This window comes from Ornithodoros turicata, chromosome 3 (assembly GCF_037126465.1).
Source record: "Ornithodoros turicata isolate Travis chromosome 3, ASM3712646v1, whole genome shotgun sequence".
Lineage (NCBI taxonomy): Eukaryota > Metazoa > Arthropoda > Arachnida > Ixodida > Argasidae > Ornithodoros > Ornithodoros turicata.
Window position 1 is genome coordinate 62,873,177 of NC_088203.1, and position 18,740 is coordinate 62,891,916.

The 18,740-nt window shown below is 45.3% G+C and overlaps 1 protein-coding gene across 6 annotated transcripts in view; it reads left to right on the plus strand.

The window, feature by feature from the left end:
* The window catches only part of LOC135388537 (transient receptor potential cation channel subfamily M member 2-like), a 408,615-nt gene that overhangs the window by 154,743 nt on the left and 235,132 nt on the right, over positions 1 to 18,740 (plus strand). For all 6 annotated transcript variants that reach the window (XM_064618137.1, XM_064618138.1, XM_064618136.1 and 3 more), the window contains exon 3: positions 11,690 to 11,872. In XM_064618137.1, coding sequence (XP_064474207.1) covers positions 11,690 to 11,872 — 183 coding nt within the window. The remainder of the gene's footprint in view (positions 1 to 11,689; positions 11,873 to 18,740) is intronic.

Below are 18,740 nucleotides of genomic sequence, written 5' to 3' on the forward strand. Positions count from 1 at the left end.
ACTGACACTATTATAAATGCCGCTCAACAGTCAATCCCACAAACATCTGGTCGACTCCCTAAGCGGTCCAAGCCTTGGTGGACGAGCGACTGTGAAACTACACGCAAAGAACAAAATCAGGCGTGGGGTGTCTTTCGAAGGTACCCCACTACTCCAAACTTAGTTGGATTCAGGAAAGCATGTGCAAAAGCAAGCTGGGCACGAAGACAGGCGAAAAAAGAATCTTGGAAAAATTTTGTATCTTCTTTAAATTGTAACGCTTCCTCAAAACTGATATGGGACAGGCTAAGGAAAATCAAAGGAGACTACACAAGTTTCTCTGTCCCATTACTGCAGGTAAATGGCGTAGTTTGTCAGAGTTTGGAAGAGCAGGCCAATGCCCTTGGGGAGCATATGCAACATGTATCCAGCTCAGCTCACTACAGTAGCGATTTTTTGAAAATAAAATCATCTGCTGAGAAACAGACGATTGCAAGCGAGGGCGGTGACAAGTATGCATACAATTCACTCTTTACAATGACTGAGCTACAAAGGGCTCTGTCATCCAGTAAAGTTACAGCACCAGGTCCCGATCGTGTTACCTACTCCATGATCCAGCACTTATCTTCCACATCTTTAGGATCCCTTCTTGATTTCTTTAATCTTGTCTGGCGAGAGGGTTGTCTTCCGTCTGGCTGGAAGGTGGCAACCGTCGTTCCATTGCTAAGACCTGGAAAAGACCCCTCAAACCCCTCCAGCTATCGACCCATAGCGCTCACAAGTTGTCTAGGGAAAACAATTGAGCGCATGGTGAATAATCCCCTGATGTATTTCCTTGAAGAAAATAAATGTCTCGATAAATTCCAGAGTGGCTTCAGAGCTGCGTGCTCGACAACAGATAACCTGCTGCGGCTAGAGACTGCCATCAGAGAAGCATTTGTCCGAAGGCAGCATTGTGTGTCCGTATTTTTCGACATCGAAAAGGCTTACGACACTGCCTGGCAGTACGGTATTCTGCAGGATCTTCAGACTCTGGGAATAAGCGGCTGCATGTTTCGCTGCATTGCCAATTTCCTTCAAGGACGATTATTTCGGGTCCAGGTTGGATCGACACTTTCTCGCCCATACATACAGGAGAACGGTGTACCGCAAGGGTCCGTCCTAAGTGTGACTCTTTTCATTGTAAAGATGAACTCCATAGGAAGCTCCATTCCCCCTTCAGTCAGGTATTTGCTGTATGTCGATGACGTTCAAATTTCTTGTTCCTCTTCCAGCATTCCTAGGTGTGAACGTCAACTCCAACTCACAATAAACAAGTTGGTCAAATGGTCACACGAAAATGGTTTTAAATTTTCCCCGGAAAAGACAGTCTGTGTCTCCTTCTTTAGGGTACGGGGAGTGTTTCTCGAACCAACACCTAAAATGGGCAACCACAACATTAATGTAAAGCCTGAGCATAAATTCCTTGGGCTTATATTTGACCGGAAACAGATGTTCCTTCCACATCTCAAACACCTCAAGGCAAAAACTATTAAATCTCTAAATCTTCTACTTTCTCACCAGTCCTGGGGAGCAGCTCTTCACACACTAAAGAAGAAGATAATAATAATAATAATAATTTATTTCACCAATGACACTTGGTGGGGGGATACAGACAAAAAGCTGCAAAAACTGCAGCTTGACGAGGTCTGACCCCCCTTTGTACACTCGACAGATAAAGCTAGCAGATCTACGTCTCCACTGTTCTTTCAAAACTGGATTATGGATGTGTTGTGTATGGTTCAGCACGGCCATCTACACTCAAAATCCTCGATCCAGTACACCACCAAGGATTGCGTTTAGTTCTCGGAGCTTTCAGAACTTCTCCGATACAAAGTCCGTACATAGAATCGAATCAGTGGTCCTTAGAGAGACGCAGGTTTTACCTCACTACTTCATATGCATTAAGAATCAGAGGTCACCCCAAGAACCCAGCATATCAATGTGTGAAAGATACACATTTCAGACAGCTCTTCTTGAACAGATCTTCAGCTGTGCCTTCTTTTAGCATTAGAATGTCACAAGCAGTCGAACACTATGACTTTCCAGAGTACAACTCTGTAATCCTTGAGACAACTAGGAAAATCCCTCCATGGCAGCCCCTCCAAAATGCAACATGTCCCTTTCCAGATACAACAAATGTGAAACTGCTAACGCCGTACTGCAACAGGAATTTGAGGTACTAAAGGATAGCTTTGGCAGCCATGTAGAGTTGTACACTGATGGCTCAAAGACAGTTTCCGGGGTATCGTGTGTTATGGTCACTGGCACAGTTACAAGGTCACATCGTTTGCAAGTCACCATGTCTGTTTTCACAGCGGAAGTGTATGCCATAATTTTAGCCCTCAACTACATCTTACAAAATCGTATCAAATCATCGGTCTTATACACAGATTCTTTGAGTTCCTTACAGACTATCTGTAGCAGTCATTGCACAAAAGACCCAATTGTCAGTCGTGCAAGGAGCCTAGCAAGCACCGTAGCTGACAGGGCTTATTGGTTACTGTTCTGCTGGGTACCCAGCCATGTTGGGATACTCGGAAACGAAAAGGCCGATCGAGCAGCTGCTGCTGCCTTAAAAAACGACAAAACGCCTTTCAACATCCCATCAAAAGATCTCAGGCTATGTTTAAAAAGCAGCATTAACAGACACTGGCAAAGGTTTTGGGACCAACAGACAAGCAACAAATTACATACTATAAAAGCCAAGATAGGCCCTCCTCCATCTGCATCCAATAGACTGCATGAGGTGCTATGTTGTCGGCTCCGTTTGGGACACACATACTTAACACATGGATATCTCTTACGGGAAGAAGACCCTCTCGAGTGCAATCACTGTGGGGAACAACTCTCAATCCTCCATATCCTCATTGTATGCCCAGCATATCAGCATCTTCGTGAACGTCATTTTGTTTTATTCTATAGAAACTTTTTACCACTCCACCAGGCGCTTTTGCTGGGCGATGAAAGTTTCATACCCTTTGAAAAGATCTATATGTTTTTTAGAGATACCGGGTTTTTAAAGGATCTGTGATTTTAATTACTAACCCAGCACTCAACACTGTTTTAGTAAATACACAAATTTTACCCAGATAAAACTTACACTAGTATTTGGCGCATTATGGCCTTAGTAGCTAATGCGCCAGAAAAACCCAAATCAAATCAAATCAAAGTCACCGAAAGGAACAGGTGTTCTCATTGGGACGACTTCGTAGCTTTTATAATTAAAAAGTTAATGAACGATTTTTAGGTAATTAGTCATTTGATGGTTGAGCAACATATGGCCAAGAACGTCCGCCGGCCCAGAGATGACAGAACTGAAAATAGCATGTCTATAGCCCTTATAGTTTTTTTAATGAAAAATCTGTATAAAAAAAAAGACACCCTGCATATTTATTTCCTGGAAAACTCACTCATCTTCATCTGCCGCTTTCCGAAATTGACATTGCACGCCACCGTTCGTTCAAGATGACTACGAAGTCCATCATATCGCTGCACGCACCATTGGCTTATACAGAGTTGCGTACAACACTGATTCTGAACTTCCATCCAGTTGGTGCACTAAGAAATAACTTCCAAAAACGACAGTGCACATGCAGGTTCATCGCTGCAGCCGTCGTCACTCTGTTCATTAGCCGTATTCAGAACGATGTCCCCCATGAGTGTTGCAGCACAGGTCTGTTCTGTGTCTTCTATCCTGACGTACCGTAATTTCACGCGTATTAGCCGCGGCTTATGTGCGATTTTTTTTTCTCACGGGTGCTCTGCGGCTTATCCACCGGTGCGGCTTATCTGATGACTATTTTTTCCTGGCATTTTCTCCATACGCCAGTTTTAACAAAAGGGCCGGGACGACAGTGTCTCTGGAACAGCACTGCCCTGCCGATGCACGAACAGTGCGTAACAGGGACGGGTCCACATTCGAGTAGATTATTCTTCCTGGTGCATTCCCTCAAGCAGCTTTAACGAAAGTGGTGACAGTGATTCATGTTTTCTGGAAGACCACTGACCCATCAATCCATGAAAAACGCCCAACAAGGGCACCAATCCGATCTTGGTAGAACTGTAGAGATGACCACCTTTGTTGTACACTATGGACCACAGGGTTTATGGCCTTCTCTATGGTCTCCTTTGTCGTTCAAATCAGTCGTCTCGTATTGCCCGCGGCTTATCTGCGAGTGCGGCTTATCTGCCAGAAAATTTTCAAAACGTTCCTAAAAACGCGTCCTGCGGCTTATCTGCGGTGCGGCTTATACGCGTGAAATTACGGTCCTCTTTGAAAGATGTGTAGCCCTCATCGTAGCTTGCATCACCGACTCGGGAGCTTACAGCACGTTGCAGCTATATCTCGCTGCTGTGATGATCGCCACTTTTCCTTTCATCGTCGTCATCTTGTACTTCACCCGCGGGCTGTCTCCGCAACCCACAGGCAAGAAGTGAGTGGACTTCAAAGTGGATCTCAACAAAAGCACAAAACGAAGCAAGCCAAAAAGCGGCTCGCGTAATCAGTTCAGGCAGGAAGGTCCCATCGACCTCCAGGTTTTTCATTATTTTTTATATTTAGAAGCACATCGTGCATGATGACCATTGCAACAGCGGTAAAGTGAAAAATTTGTGCGGAATAGTTTTCGCGCAAAAAAATCGACAATATCCGGCCCTGAATTCGAGTGTTTCAGTTTTGCCGTGTTTGCACGCGTATATCTCCCGAGTTTTAAAAGATACTGTAGTAAAATTTTTAATGCTTAAGTATGCTTACTGGCCAGCAGTCTGAGTGCAAATTTTGGCGCGCAGGTGCAACACTCTGTGCTATAAGAAATGGCGAACATGCTCTCGCGCAGTTTTGTTCCAATTTTGACGCATGATTTCTCTGGCTGTAGATGATCCTCATTACCATATTTGGTATCAGTTCACTCAGCTTTTAATGCTCTTTCATCTGATATATATATTGTGCGTATACCTCCTACAGGTACCTGCTGAAGCAGGCAAATGTTAAGGCATATTTCGAAAAAACAAGGAGTTTGCGCGTCCGTTTCTCAAAAAGGCCCCTTTTGATTTCATTCATATTTTGCCAGGACATATGGCCAGACTTTGGACCTTTCATCTCAGGTAAAAAAAATTATATTTCAAAAGGCGTACACTGGCGATTAGCGCGTTAAAACGCGACCCTAGTCTCTGTGCGTACATGTCGGAGCCCGGCTGCCGGTACCGCGGAATGGCGGGCCTCCTGTCGATGCTCGCTTTGTTTGGGCAAGGTTGTCTTGCCTTAGCCTTACCTGAGCTGTTCGTCGGCAAACTTTTGACGTCCTGCTGAAGAAAGAATCCACACCTGGGAGTTTGTTATTTCCCACAAAGCATCTGAATGAAATACTATGTTGCCGTAAAGCCGTATTTCAACGACTAAATGGTCAGCGAAGGTCAAACCTCACTCTTGCAAGCTGCGTAGACTGTGATACGCATACTGTACAAATAAATATCGAGTTAGGAATTGCTTTTTCCAGGGTTCCTGCAAGTTCCTGCGAAGCTTGCTTTACTTCATTTTACGACATTTTTAAGTTATGCAGAGGGCTTTCAGCACAAAGCGCGTGTTCTGGTCTGAAGTTGCAGCCGTACATTTTCTCTCAGAGCTAAGGAAGTGGGCACGTTCTCGCACTTGTCATAATTACATTAGAGACGTTCAGAGCAGAGCCGTACGGGAGACGCACTTCGATTTCACTGAAAACTGGACATGCCTAGCGAAATACATACAAATACAAATACATACAAAACAAGCCATGCCTAGTGATATACAAGCATGCCACTGGGGAAAAGCAGATTTCCATATTCACATGTGCGGTAACAGCTGGCACGGAAACTCAGTTTTGGTGTGGTGAGCGAAGACTTGTGTCACGATTCAGCACAGTCACTGTTAGCTTCCATCGCTATTGAAGAATGTCTTGACGAGGATGTTCCACTTGCAGCTAATGATTTACGTGTCAGATGGAGTGGCGGGCCATTTTAAAAATCGGCATAGGCTCTATAGGCTCTCCAAATCTACTTTTGCGAGCGCGACGTGGCTGTTCAGGAACAGGACACGAAAAAAGTGCGTGTGACAGGATCGGTGGAATAATCATGCACCATGCCACAACACCTAACTTGCGTTCACTCGAGCAAGATGTCATCCTAAGGTCGCAGGACATGATAACATGCTTGCCAAAACACCTAACGCGCGTTCATTTACTCCATGTACGGGCTGTGGACGTGGCTTCTTTTAGTCGCGAAAAGTCGCGCGCCACCCCGCGTGCAGCAAAAGAAAAACAGACAGATGTTAAAAAAACTTCGAAGCTGTGTGACATCACATTGGCTTAGGAAAACAGCGACCAGAACTCGTGGAGGGAACCAGCGAAGATATCTGGATAACTTGGCAACATTACACGTCATCATTCCGCAAGTCTGCTTCACCTAACGCATCGTGCTTTAGGAGAAGCTCGCTTTAGAACACTGTCGCACGACTCGCAGGTGGAAAGCACGTGCCGGGCTTTTGAATCATGTCGCGAATGATACGAATTTTTTCCTGTACCCCATGAGATTCGTATCATCGAGATTCTACTAGCTAAGATGTATGTATGATCTTATCGCCTTACTTTTTTCACCGCGAGGTTACGCGCACGGGACAGCGTCCAACGTCGTTACACGAGCACTCGGAACCGCGGTCTCCATCGCTGTACGAGGGTCGTTTCCCAATAGAAACAATGTATATTTTTATGGTAAGATCATAAACCATCGTTTTACGAGGGATATCGTTATACAGTCGAACCTCGTTACAACGAAGTCGCACAGGAATCGCAGATTGGTTCGTTATATGCGATATTTGCTGTAAAAGTACAGCATTTAAATGCGACTAACGATTCTGACAAATGCCAGCCGGAACACGCGTAGCGTCCGCAATATTTCAAAATCAATTCAAAACACAATAAGGCAAACACAACTGTTTTATTTGAAGAAATCTGTAATCTTCTGTTGCTTCATGGCAACGGCGCTGTTCACGACAATCACTTCAACCATGTCAAGTGAATGAAACACATCACGAACGATTTCATCGGACGCCGTCGGATGTTCCAGAAAGAAGTCCTTCAGTGCACGTACCATGGAGAGAGCCTCACAGTGCGTTAGACGGCTGTCCGTGTCTTCCGGATCTTCGCACTCATCGTCACTCACCGCTTCTGTACATTCGCTGCTGCCTTCCTGGCTGACCCCAGCAATGATGTGCCTGGAAGGTGCCCTCGATGTTTTCTCTTGCCTTTAGTATCGTCGACAGAGTGTTGGCCGGGATGCCAAATTTGTACGCAAACTTCTTTCTTCTTCATGCCACTGTCGACGTCACAAAGAATATTCACCTTCGCTTCGATGCTCAGCGCTCTACGTTTCCGCAGCATACCGGCTACTCGATGACGGGAAGTTTCAGGAATGATGCAATCCACGGTCAATTTGGCGAGGACGAAAGCACGGTGGAGAGGAGGAACGCGTGTGGAAGCACTAGTAGCAGACAACCAATGAACGCGTTGCTCACTTATCGGGGTCATTCGCCTCCACGTGCAGGTCGCCTTTCCAAAACTGGAGCTAATCTCCTGAATGTGCCGGAAAAAATGTGCTCGCGTGTTGGAAAGTCACGATGAATCACTTCGTGGTAACCAATAATAGGCTAGGAAATGGGGAAGCCTACTTCGTTGTAAAGCAGGATCCCCATAGAAATAAAGCGTGACCAACCAAATCAGACAGGAAACTCGCAGTAACCGATAATTCGCTCTAACGATGTTCGCTGTAGCGAGGTTCGACTGTACAATGTACAGTAAACCCTCGTTATATCGAAGTCGGCGGGACCGCAAAAAAATTCGATATAAGCGGTATTTCGATAAAAGTGGAGACGCTTCAAAAACGGTAAACTCAGACACAGGGAATAGCGAAAACGCCGTCGAATCGCGACAGTATTTTATTGTCGTTCAAAAAACGCTGTTAGTTGGGTTTGTCGCGTGGCCTCGCTCCCGGCAAGGAGTCGTTCCTCGAGTTTCCTCAGGCACGTCATCAATTCATAGTCACTGCCACTGCACTCTACTTTGTTGCGAATCAACCGCAACATATTGCGTGTCTCCGCTGCCGTAGGGATTTCACGCGGTCCCTCAGACTCATCGTCCGAGGCTCCTTCGTCGACGTCCATGTGACCGACGATGGTGTCCACAATTTCGGCATCCGTCACAGGACTGACGACCGGAGTGTTCGTATCCACTCGCGCAAAGGAGTCGAAATCATCACCCACTTCTTGCCCCACAAGATCATGAACTCTTCTGTAGAGGCTCTCAGATTCCTCCCTGTCATCCAGTTTGACTGGCTGAGCCGCGGCACGTACGCGGCAAAAACCGCATGCGCGAAGCAATTCTTTGCTCCTTCCAGGTCCCTCCACGAACGGCAAATCAGATGAATTGCACCAAGGAGATCAATGCTGTAGCCCTTGTTACAGTCGTACGCAAGCAACATGCGCTGAAGAAGGCTTTTCCGGTACAGCCTCCTCGTCATTTCAATGATGCCCTGGTCCATAGGCTGGCAGGAACTCCACAGTAATGGCCTTAAGATTTTCAATTTTGCCGTGGCTCGGGCAGTTGTCGATGATGAAGAGTACCTTCCGTTGTTTTGCATGGAATTTGCGGTCCAAAAGCTGTACGTAGTCCTCGAAGATGGCTGCTGTCATCCAAGCACGCTTGTTACTCCTGTAAACGCAGTCCTTGGGCAGAGTTGCGCCACGAAAGCAGCGCGGTTTTCCAGCCTTGCCCAGTATTAGCAACGGCAGTTTGTCGTCCCCAGTAGCATTAGCTCCAAAGAGGACAGTGATGCGTTCCTTGCTTTGCTTGGCGCCTGACGAAGAGCCGTCCGCAGTTGTGTACGTCCGCTTGGGCAGGAGTTTGTAGAACAACGCAGCTTCGTCAAGATTGTAAATATCCCTGTCCGGGTACACTTCTAGAAGTTCCACAAGCCGATTTCGTCGCCATGTATCCACGGTGTCCTGGTTCACGGCACCACTTTCACCGTTGATGGGTGTGCTTCGTACAGCATGCCGCTTTTTGAAGCGCTCGAGCCAGCCATTGCTGCATTTGAAATCCGGCATACCCAATTGCAAAGATAGCGCCTCCGCCTTTGCGATGAGCGCGGGTCCGTGCACAGGGAGGTTTGCAGACCTGGCGTTCTTCAACCACTCAAGCAGGGCAGCTTCCACCTCTGGATACTTTGAACCTCGGTCACGCTTTCTCTTACTTGAGAAATTCTTCTCAAAACCGTTGAAGACGTCCTGCTTGTTCTTCAGAATGGTCGACAGCGTTGACGCCGGTATGTTGAACTCCTTGGCGATGACAGATTTGCTCTTCTCACCTTTTTCCACTGCGCGGATGAGCACCTAGCTACCTTTTGCTCGAGGGTTAAGCACTTCCGCGGAGCCATGGTGCGAAAGAGACAAAAGACTACACCAGCACTTGCCAAATGGACAATGAACCGCGCAAAACAAAACCACATGAGAAGTGCCCACGTGTTAAGGCGGTCACATGACTGGTCTTTCCCTTTCCCTCTACCATGTCAATGAACCGTCTTCCTGCGTCCTACTTTCCCGCTCCTCCCTCATTGTACAGAAGGAAAAGAGGTTGCAGCGTGATTGTGCAACGTTGTGCAAGGGGAAAAACAAAGAAAAGTAGGAAACGCGGCCTTCGGGAATGTTCTGCGTGGTAACCAGCAGCCGATGGCAGGCGCGCCCTTCGAAATATGCGGAGTTCGCTGCCCTCGCGCTTCGAATAATCCGGTTGAATATACATGTAAATGCACGGGGACTTCGCCGTACTTCGAATAAAGCGATAATTCGAATAAAGCGACTTCGATATAACGAGGGTTTACTGTATCGTTATCCGTGGGTTTTACTGTAGAATCTTTCGCTCGACCTCCATGTCACACACAGAGAAGTATCCTCAAAGTAACTTGGAAAATGTGCAGAAGTTACCAAAAAAGGTATTTAAGTTAGAGTACTAAATAATGACCTTTGAAAGTATTTGCAAGATTCCAAGTTGCTCGCAAAAGTATTTAAGATACGAGGGTGGTTCCATAAGTTTCCGGCCTGAGGTAGAAAATGCGTGCGAATTTGAAAATGCGATTAAGGACGCATGGCACCATCTGTTGGAGGGCCGGAGCACCACCCTCAACCCTCTCCATGCTTTTGTCGGTTGGAGAGCGGGCTTACAAACAGCCAGGGTGCACTCTTCAGTTAAAATGGAAAAAATCGAGTACCACGCTGTGATAAAATTCTTGACAAAAGAGGGACTTTCGCCTAAAGAAATTAAAGCACGACTAGACAACGTGTACAGGGAAGCCTCTCCATCGTACACAACGGTAAAAGACTGGGCTAAGCAGTTTCAACTGGGGCGAGAGTTCATTGAAGATGATCCACGCAATGATCGTCCAGTGGAAGTGGTGACACAGGAAAATTTGTCTCTTGTCGAGGAGGAAGTTCTGAGCGGCAGGTGTGTGAAGGTGAAGGAAATCTCAGAAAGGCTGGGGCTTTCCAAAACAACCGTTTTTCGCATCATCGCGAGGGCCTTCACATGAAAAAGGTCAATGCGAGATGGGTGCCACGACTTCTCTCGTCATTTCAAAAGCAACAGCGCGTCGTCTGTGCCAAAGAGTTTTTGGAGCTCTGTCAAGAGAACGAAGAAGAAAAATTGACGTCAATTGTCACAGGGAATGAGACTATGGTGCTCTACTATGATCCCCTTTCGAGAAAAAAGTTGATGGAATGGCGCAAACCAGGAGAAGCACCCCAAGAAAAGCCAAGGTCACACAATGCACAAAGAAGATCATGGCAACAATATTTTGGGATTGTCATGGGATCCTCCTCATCGACTTCAAAGAGAGGAACACCACAGTGAATGCGACTTATTATGCTTCACTCCTGCACCAACTGCGAGACGCCATCAAGGAAAAGAGGCGCGGCAGGTTGAGTCGAGGTGTCCGGTTGCTCCAGGACAATGTCCTTGTCCACACAGCTTCTGTTGCCAAGGCTGCACTGAAGGAGTGCGGCTTTGAAGAAATCCACCACCCACCCTACAGTCCAGACTTGGGCCACTTGGCACCGAGTGACTACTTCCTGTTCTCAAACTTGAAGAGGGATCTCAGAGGACGAAGATTTCAAAACGATAGTGAGGTGCAAGAGGCAGTTTTCCAGCATTTTGCGGACAAAACTTCGGACTATTTTTTCAAGGGTATAAGAATTCTGGTTGAAAGGTGGCAAAAGTGCATCGACGTTAAGGGTGACTATGTCGAAAAGTGATACACTTGTTTCGTCTCTATGACTATTAAACGTTGGTCGGGCTGGAAACTTATGGAGCCACCCTCATACGTAACTCTACTCAAGTTGTACATGTCTGTTTACTGCATATAACATACCAGAATATTCTGCAGATTTTTTAGGTTGTATTCCCAATGGAAAATACTGGTAAAGATAAAAGGCTACAAAAAGCAGCATGATTGCATCCATGGCCCGTGCAATATACGTCCCCTGAACAACCTCTCTAGACCACTATGAAGAACATCCTTGAATTTATGCATATGTAATGCCTGCCTCAAGCACCATATGACAGAAATGACACGGTTGTTTGTCTTATAACAGGGTCGCCCATTTGTGTGCCTTCGTCATGACATCAACCCAGCAGAGGTGACACGAGATGTGATGCAGTCTAGCTGGCACATGAACTTGCCCAGCTTTGTGCTTCTGGTGGTGTCTCACAGTGGACCTCTAAGCCAATGGACTCCTACACGGCAGCTGGACAACTTTAAACAGGGTCTCATCAAGGTAGAAACGTTAAGTACTCCCATAAATGCTGAGCATCTCACTTGCCTTCTTTAAAACTATTACTGTGCTACCAGTTGGGTCATTCCATGCCAAATGTCCCGGGGGCGTAGCTCGACCCCTCGAAGAACCTCAGATCTTCATGGAAAAAATTGTGTAGACTAACATTGTCCAGAAATTCTGAAGTTCAGTTATTAACAGTCTCCAGTTTACAGCCCACCCAAGTTCTACTACATGCCACCAACAGTACTTTATGCATGATTTTTTTCTGAAGCTTCCACGAAAGTCAGAGCAATTCTATAAACTGTGAACTCTGTGCAAAAAACAGGTTTATATAACCTAGGCATGCAAATTCACTTTGCTTATAAGTATGATAGTTTATCTGAGACGCGAATATGGCGAAAAAATGTGATATTACTTTGGAGTGTTGCATGTCTGTCTTTAGCCTGATCGTCACAAAAAAAAAAAAAAAAGAACATGTGGTAGCCCTTACATGTGCGAAGCTACACATGAAAAATTGACGTCTCAGCTGTAACAGTTTCAGAGTAAGTGAAACATGAAGGAAAGTCAAGGAAGCGAAGGAAACATCAGTTTTTCCAAAAATGTGTATGTTCACCCCAAAAATTCGCGCTGTGGAGGCCGAGGTAAAAATTTTCCGACAATGCATATGGTTAATGCAACACTTTTACTCCAACACATAAAAAATCTCGAGGGTTATGTTTTTTTAACGCGAGAAATGAATGTTTTACATTGCACCCAGTGCACGTGATCACGGCACCCGTGCTGCGACCCTTGCATTCGCTCAACGAAAGAAACAGCCACATTCTTCTATTTTTATTCAATCTAGGAGCTGAAAGTGTAATTAGTGACAACTTTACAACATTACTACAAACTTGCTAGGCATGCCACCACACAGTACACACATACCTGTCTTCGGAAAAGCCAGTATGTCCCACGCGGACACTTGACCTTGACATTGGTTCAACGTTGTGGAATCCCCTTGTACTGGAGATGGTTATTGCTTTTTCATTTCCATCGGACAGCATTTCTATTTCGACTGCAACATCAGTTTTTGCTACCCGTGTTGGGTGAATATCCTCATGTGTCTTCAAGCCCACGTATAGAGGTAAAAAGGCGTTAGGGTCTGCTTTTCCAGAGGCCGCTGAAGACTGGTCTTCATGGCAAGCCTTTTCACAGTAGTCTTACACAGCTACCAATGGTGATATCACGGTTGGGGTAATAAAACCCGGTGTGCAGTGGCTCATGCATAGTTCATGCACCTGATGTTCTAGGACAACCCCATTGCTCAAGACTGGTCTCATCTCGGCAACCATTTCGATGACCACAAAATCAATACTCATCTCGCTTAAATAAATTTGTCTACACACTTTAATCTGACTTGATTGAACCACATGCACAGCTGGGGCTGATTTTCACGTTACAAGGGTTGTAACTGTCCCGTATTCTTTTCCTTCTCCTCTATGGTCCACATGTGCTATGAGTTCACCGTGTTTGAATACCCCTTTTGGAGTATTTTCGTGCACTCTGTTTGTCGTCGTCTTCGACCTTGCGCACATGCCAGCTTTTGCCAGTGTCTAATGTGCATGGAGCACACAGGCATATTCAGGGGCATGTACAAAAGTTCAGGTAAGGTGGGGGCAGAGAAAGCAGTTGCCCCCCCTCCCCCTCCCCCCTTGAACTTTCGCTCTGAGGGTCCCGCCACCCCATTTTTCATCTGTGCATGTCGACCGAGACAGACTCGCATTCAGCTCTGTTACCCCACAGGGGGAAAACGAACACCTGTTTAAAAAGTAGAAGATTAAATTTACCCCAATAGATACTATCAGGTATCTGAAACTGCCATAGAAGCCTATTGTGGAATAAAAGCCACGTGACCTCCAGCGCTGAACAAATGACTGAGCAGTAGCCACCCTATTTTTTTTCTTTCTTTTTTGATTATGTAGCCAATGATTTAGAATGACAAGGCGTGCATTTCTCTAACATGGCTTTCCTCCTTTCTAGTCTGTTTCCAGTCTTTTACTTTTTTTTTTCTTTCTGTGTTTTTGGTTAGCGTTTGTTCAAGTGCAGTGGGAGTTACAGAAAAACGACGAAGCCTTGGCTGTTCTTGTCATACGAAGTATTTTATTCTGCGGCATACGTTTATACAAGCGACAGGTACACACCATGTTTTGAGCAACGAAAACTATATGACATTAATATTGCTCCGGAATTTGCTTGAAGACATCGGACTGGTTCGGGTTAGGACTGTGAGGCTGTTACGGGAGGCTGGAGCTCAGAGGCTTCAAAGTTTAAAATAGGATCAGATATACAGCTATGCAGTTATGAAAGTTGCATGATCAAAGTGTATAATGTAAACAAAGACAAAAGCAACCAAGGTACCATATTTTCTCGAATCTAGGACAACCTTTTTTCTCAAGATCCTGTGTTCCAAGTCTGGGGTCGTCTTAGATTCGAATATCTGTGCCACAACGAGGTCAGGGGAGAGGCGGCAGTAAGCGACGGGCTTGGGCCAGCGCCAGTCAGCGTGGAACAAACGAAGCAATGCAAATGGGGACGGACTGTCATGTGTCATGGTGTCGTAACTGCTACGTTCGAATGCAAAAAAGTTACCACTTTCGCCACTGAATGGGGCAACAATTTAGTGGCGGCAAGGCGGTTTCAAGTATGGGAATTAAATGTTAGAAGATGGCTGAAGCAACAGGGAGAGATCAAGAATTGCGCCGGCGCAGTGGATTTTGGATGCTTTGTGCGATATGCCTGACGACATTGTCGTGTGTGCTTTTAAAAAGTATGGTTTGTCTAATGCTTTGAATGGAATGGAGCACAATGAGCCATGGGCAGACAGCGACAAAGAAAACAGTGGTGAAGAAAGCAGTTATGAATAAATGGTGTTGTGCATCATTTCCAACTGTTATACTGCCTCCCAATCTCTCTGTCCTTTTTCCCCCCAAAATTATGTACAACCCTGAACTCCACTGTACCCTGAACTCTGGAGCCATCTTAGATTCGAGACAATACGGTATTCCATGTGAGAATAAAGAACGATTATGCTACGGTTGTGACAAGCTCACAGCGATGAGGTGTGATGAGTGATCTATGTACAAAATAATATATTCTATTGCACTCGCCTCACAATGATAAATCCAGGCTCAATACCCAGACAGACTTGGTTTTGGAGCTACAGGACAATTATTAAAGTTGAAACGTCGGGTAAAACTTGTCGAGCTAAATCGCCTAGAATCGCCGACTTACCTTGTCATACCTTCAGACATTACGGCACGAGTGCTTATTGACTCATAACATGAAAACTATAGTTTTATGAAACTAATACAATGTACCATCATAACTGCAAAGCTACACAGTCGGTGACTCCGTAGTCAGAGATTTACAGTGACTGCTGTGCTACTTATCTACAAAATCCGAAGTGGATGCAGTGTTGTAAGGCAACAAGCAATAGCAAATGACTTACCTGTCGATTCTCGTTGACCGGGTATCAGAAGAACGAATCGTTTCTCCACCAAGAAGCAGAACAGAAATGTTGAGCAGGTATCTTCCCTGGATGCTGTGATGTCTGGAAGATACTGATATAGACCGACCAGCATTTTTAAACATGAAACATAGGAATTCATAGTCAAACTACTACACACGCCATGAAACACCCAGAGAGATGCCGGCATCCTTTCTGTGGATGCCTGCTCCAGCCAGCACAGCTGACGTGGTGTCGCCTGTTTGAGTGCTCGCATGCAAATTTGAAAACGGCAAATCATCGCTCAGAAAACAAATGCATAATCTCGGGAACCAATCAATAAGGACTAGCCACTCGATGTTGTCATGACGTAATACTTGTGATGTTTTTGTGACGTCCAATGACAAGAAAAGCATGCACAGGGGTGTGACTACTGCGCCGATTGCGCATTTTTGTGCCCACGCAATGTCCTGCTGCATTCTGATACGAAAAGCCAAAATGTTGAACTTCCTGCGCCACTGTGCGCCCATTCTGATTTTTTCCCCACATCTTGAACAGCAACATAACGAAAACAGAAGTGTTTGCTTGCACTAGCCATAGCCTAGCTTGCACGTCCGGTTAACCCAAGTTGCTTTGTCGACTATCGAGTAAGTTCAAGCCATGCTAATCTATTTAGCTAATCCAATCCGAGTCAAGCTCTCTGCCGTGCAGTGGTCACATGGTTACGGTTGTGCTTCTGCTGATACACGATCTGCGGGCGCGCTCAAACACGTATTGCGGTACCTACATGGCTTTGGCATTGTCGAAAGCAACAGGTAATCAGCCCATCGATTTTTAAAAAAATTGTAACATGGCCTTGGCAGCTGATATTACAGCCGTACCCACAGGAGAGAGTCTCCTTCATTAATACGTGCCGTGCGCCTCTCGGCCGCAGTTTCTTTTGACACCACCCTGGCTGGCTAGCACGACGAACTTATTTTCGTGGGCTTACAACAGTTTAGTATTGGAACCTTGTTGCACAAAATAATTTCTTATGGAGGGGTCTTTTGTTTGGTCTGCTTTTGTTTAAAAACCATGTCTTTAGTGTAAAATTGTATACATAGATGTAGATCGCATTCATAGCCATATTGTTTAGGACTTCTATATGTTAACAAACGCATACTCAATTCGACATTCTGTGGATCGCTAGATAGTTTTGTTTTCGTCGATATCTCAAAACAAATTCAAAGGCAATTGTGTCACTGTGCCTTAAACTGCACCTCTGTCCTTAAAGGAGCATGGAAGTGACAATTAACATGACTTGAAACCCTGCTTCATCTGTGAAGCTGTCCACAAGGAGTCACCATGCAAAATATTTTCGCTCTGCAGCGTATTGCCACTGCGCAATAAAATTTACAAAAGACGGCCGAAGTCGCGGACGAGAGACACGAGCCCGTGTGACGTAGAAACTGCTCGGAGCCTTTTCTCTTTGTTTTTTCTTCTTGGCTCACGCGCCGCTTATACATGCTTGAGCTGTGCTGTTGGACATCACTGGCTGCGTGCCGGAGCCTGTGATACGTCACGACGTCTTCTGCTTCGCAGATGTGCTCTTTGGATGTGGCAAGGGTGTTTTAAAGGTGTGCGGAACAGATGCTTGCGCATGCTCTGTAGGTTACCTGCGCTCATCGTTGTTTCGCAGGAGCTCATTTTATTCGTTGCAGAAGACGTCGCAGCGAAAAACAAAAAAAATATTTTTGGGGTCACTTCCATGCTCCTTTAAAATTCGCTTTCAGTATCCTAATTCTTTACTATGAATTGGTATGAATGAGAAAAATAGGGAGCGAAAACTGAGGGATGACATTGAAAATGCAAGAAGGATGTCATGTCATGCCGAGGATCTCAAACAGTATGAAAACAGCAACCTTTAGAGACATAGAGAGGTTGCAGACCCTCCTATCACAAAGCAGAACCAAGCTTGTAGAAGCCCTAGCAAATCTAGAAAGGAACAGAAAGGCATAGTGCAATAGAAATAGCCTCCGAGGCACTTCCGAGGTACTTCATTACTAAACTTTATTGTTTTAAACAGTTGCTAATGTTGTACGCCACTTTAACAATGTGTTAATTATTAAACGTTTCATGAAACATTTGCCTCACTGCACTTTTGTCAGTTTATTGAGCTGCTACCAAACTGGTTTTTGCTGCTCCAAACCCGCATTTCCGCTGCTCCGATTTCTGCTCTAAAACTGCAAAGTCCAATCACACCCCTGCATGCAGCACCTCACTTTATTCCGCAAAGGAACTCGCGAGTTTTGTATCCCTGGTACCATTCAGCCGATTATGCTATATGGCACTGTATGTGTAGACCTCCTGCGCAAAGAGTAGCGACACACCATTCAGTAGCCTTTCTTATATAATACAGGAAAATGCAGATTTCGCTCCAGCAAAGGGTGTAGACTTTTTTTTTATCAACGCAGGGAAATATTCGATGGTAGAAAGAGAAACTCTTATCATGCTGCGAACAAAAATAAAAAATAGAGGAACATGCCGCTGCTCGCTTTCTTCTATTTGTCTTATTGCACTTAATGAAACAATAAACCAATATTTCAGTTTGCGCTGCTCAAACATCAATTTCCTTTCGCCTCAAGGCAATCAAGAACGCGAGGTGGCCTTCCCATATGTGTCACGCCTTCCACGGTCATAGGATTGCACCGCACAAGTCATTTCTAATAAGCACACCAGTGGCTCCTCTTCATTAGGTTAGTCGCAATGGACACCCACAGAACTTTTTTTTAACAGATAAGCCACGGATTATATGCCTGAAAGTATCGTACTGTACAAGGTTTTGGATAGGCTGCCCGACAGATATCAAAAGGCAATAACCATAGGTGGTAGAGGGGGATTTCAAAAATTTAAACCAATATCCAACTCGGGTGATGCGTAGGAGATACGGGCCATTCCGAGGATAAATTTGCATCTAATGTGTTGTGGCATGTCTAATTAGAGTTTTAGTAATGTTGTAACTTGCTCATCAATCACATTTTGAGCTCTTAAGTTTAATATAAATAGAAGAAAATGCAGTGTGACTATCCTTCCCCTGAGCGAACGCGAGGGTCACAGCAAGGGCACCGTGAGCACGTGCACTGTGTGCAATGTAAAACTTTTATATGTTATATGTTTTAGAAGGAGTGTTGTACTAACCATCTGCATTGTTGGAAAATTTTTACCTCGAGCTCCACAGCGAGAATTTTTGGGGCGAATGTAGGCATTTATGGCCAAATTGACGTTTTCTTTATTCTTTTACTCTGAAACCGCTACAGTTGATTTGTCAGTTTTTCATGTGTAGCTTGGCACATGTAATGGCTACCAGGTGGGGTGTTTTTTTCGTGATACTCGGGCTAAACACAA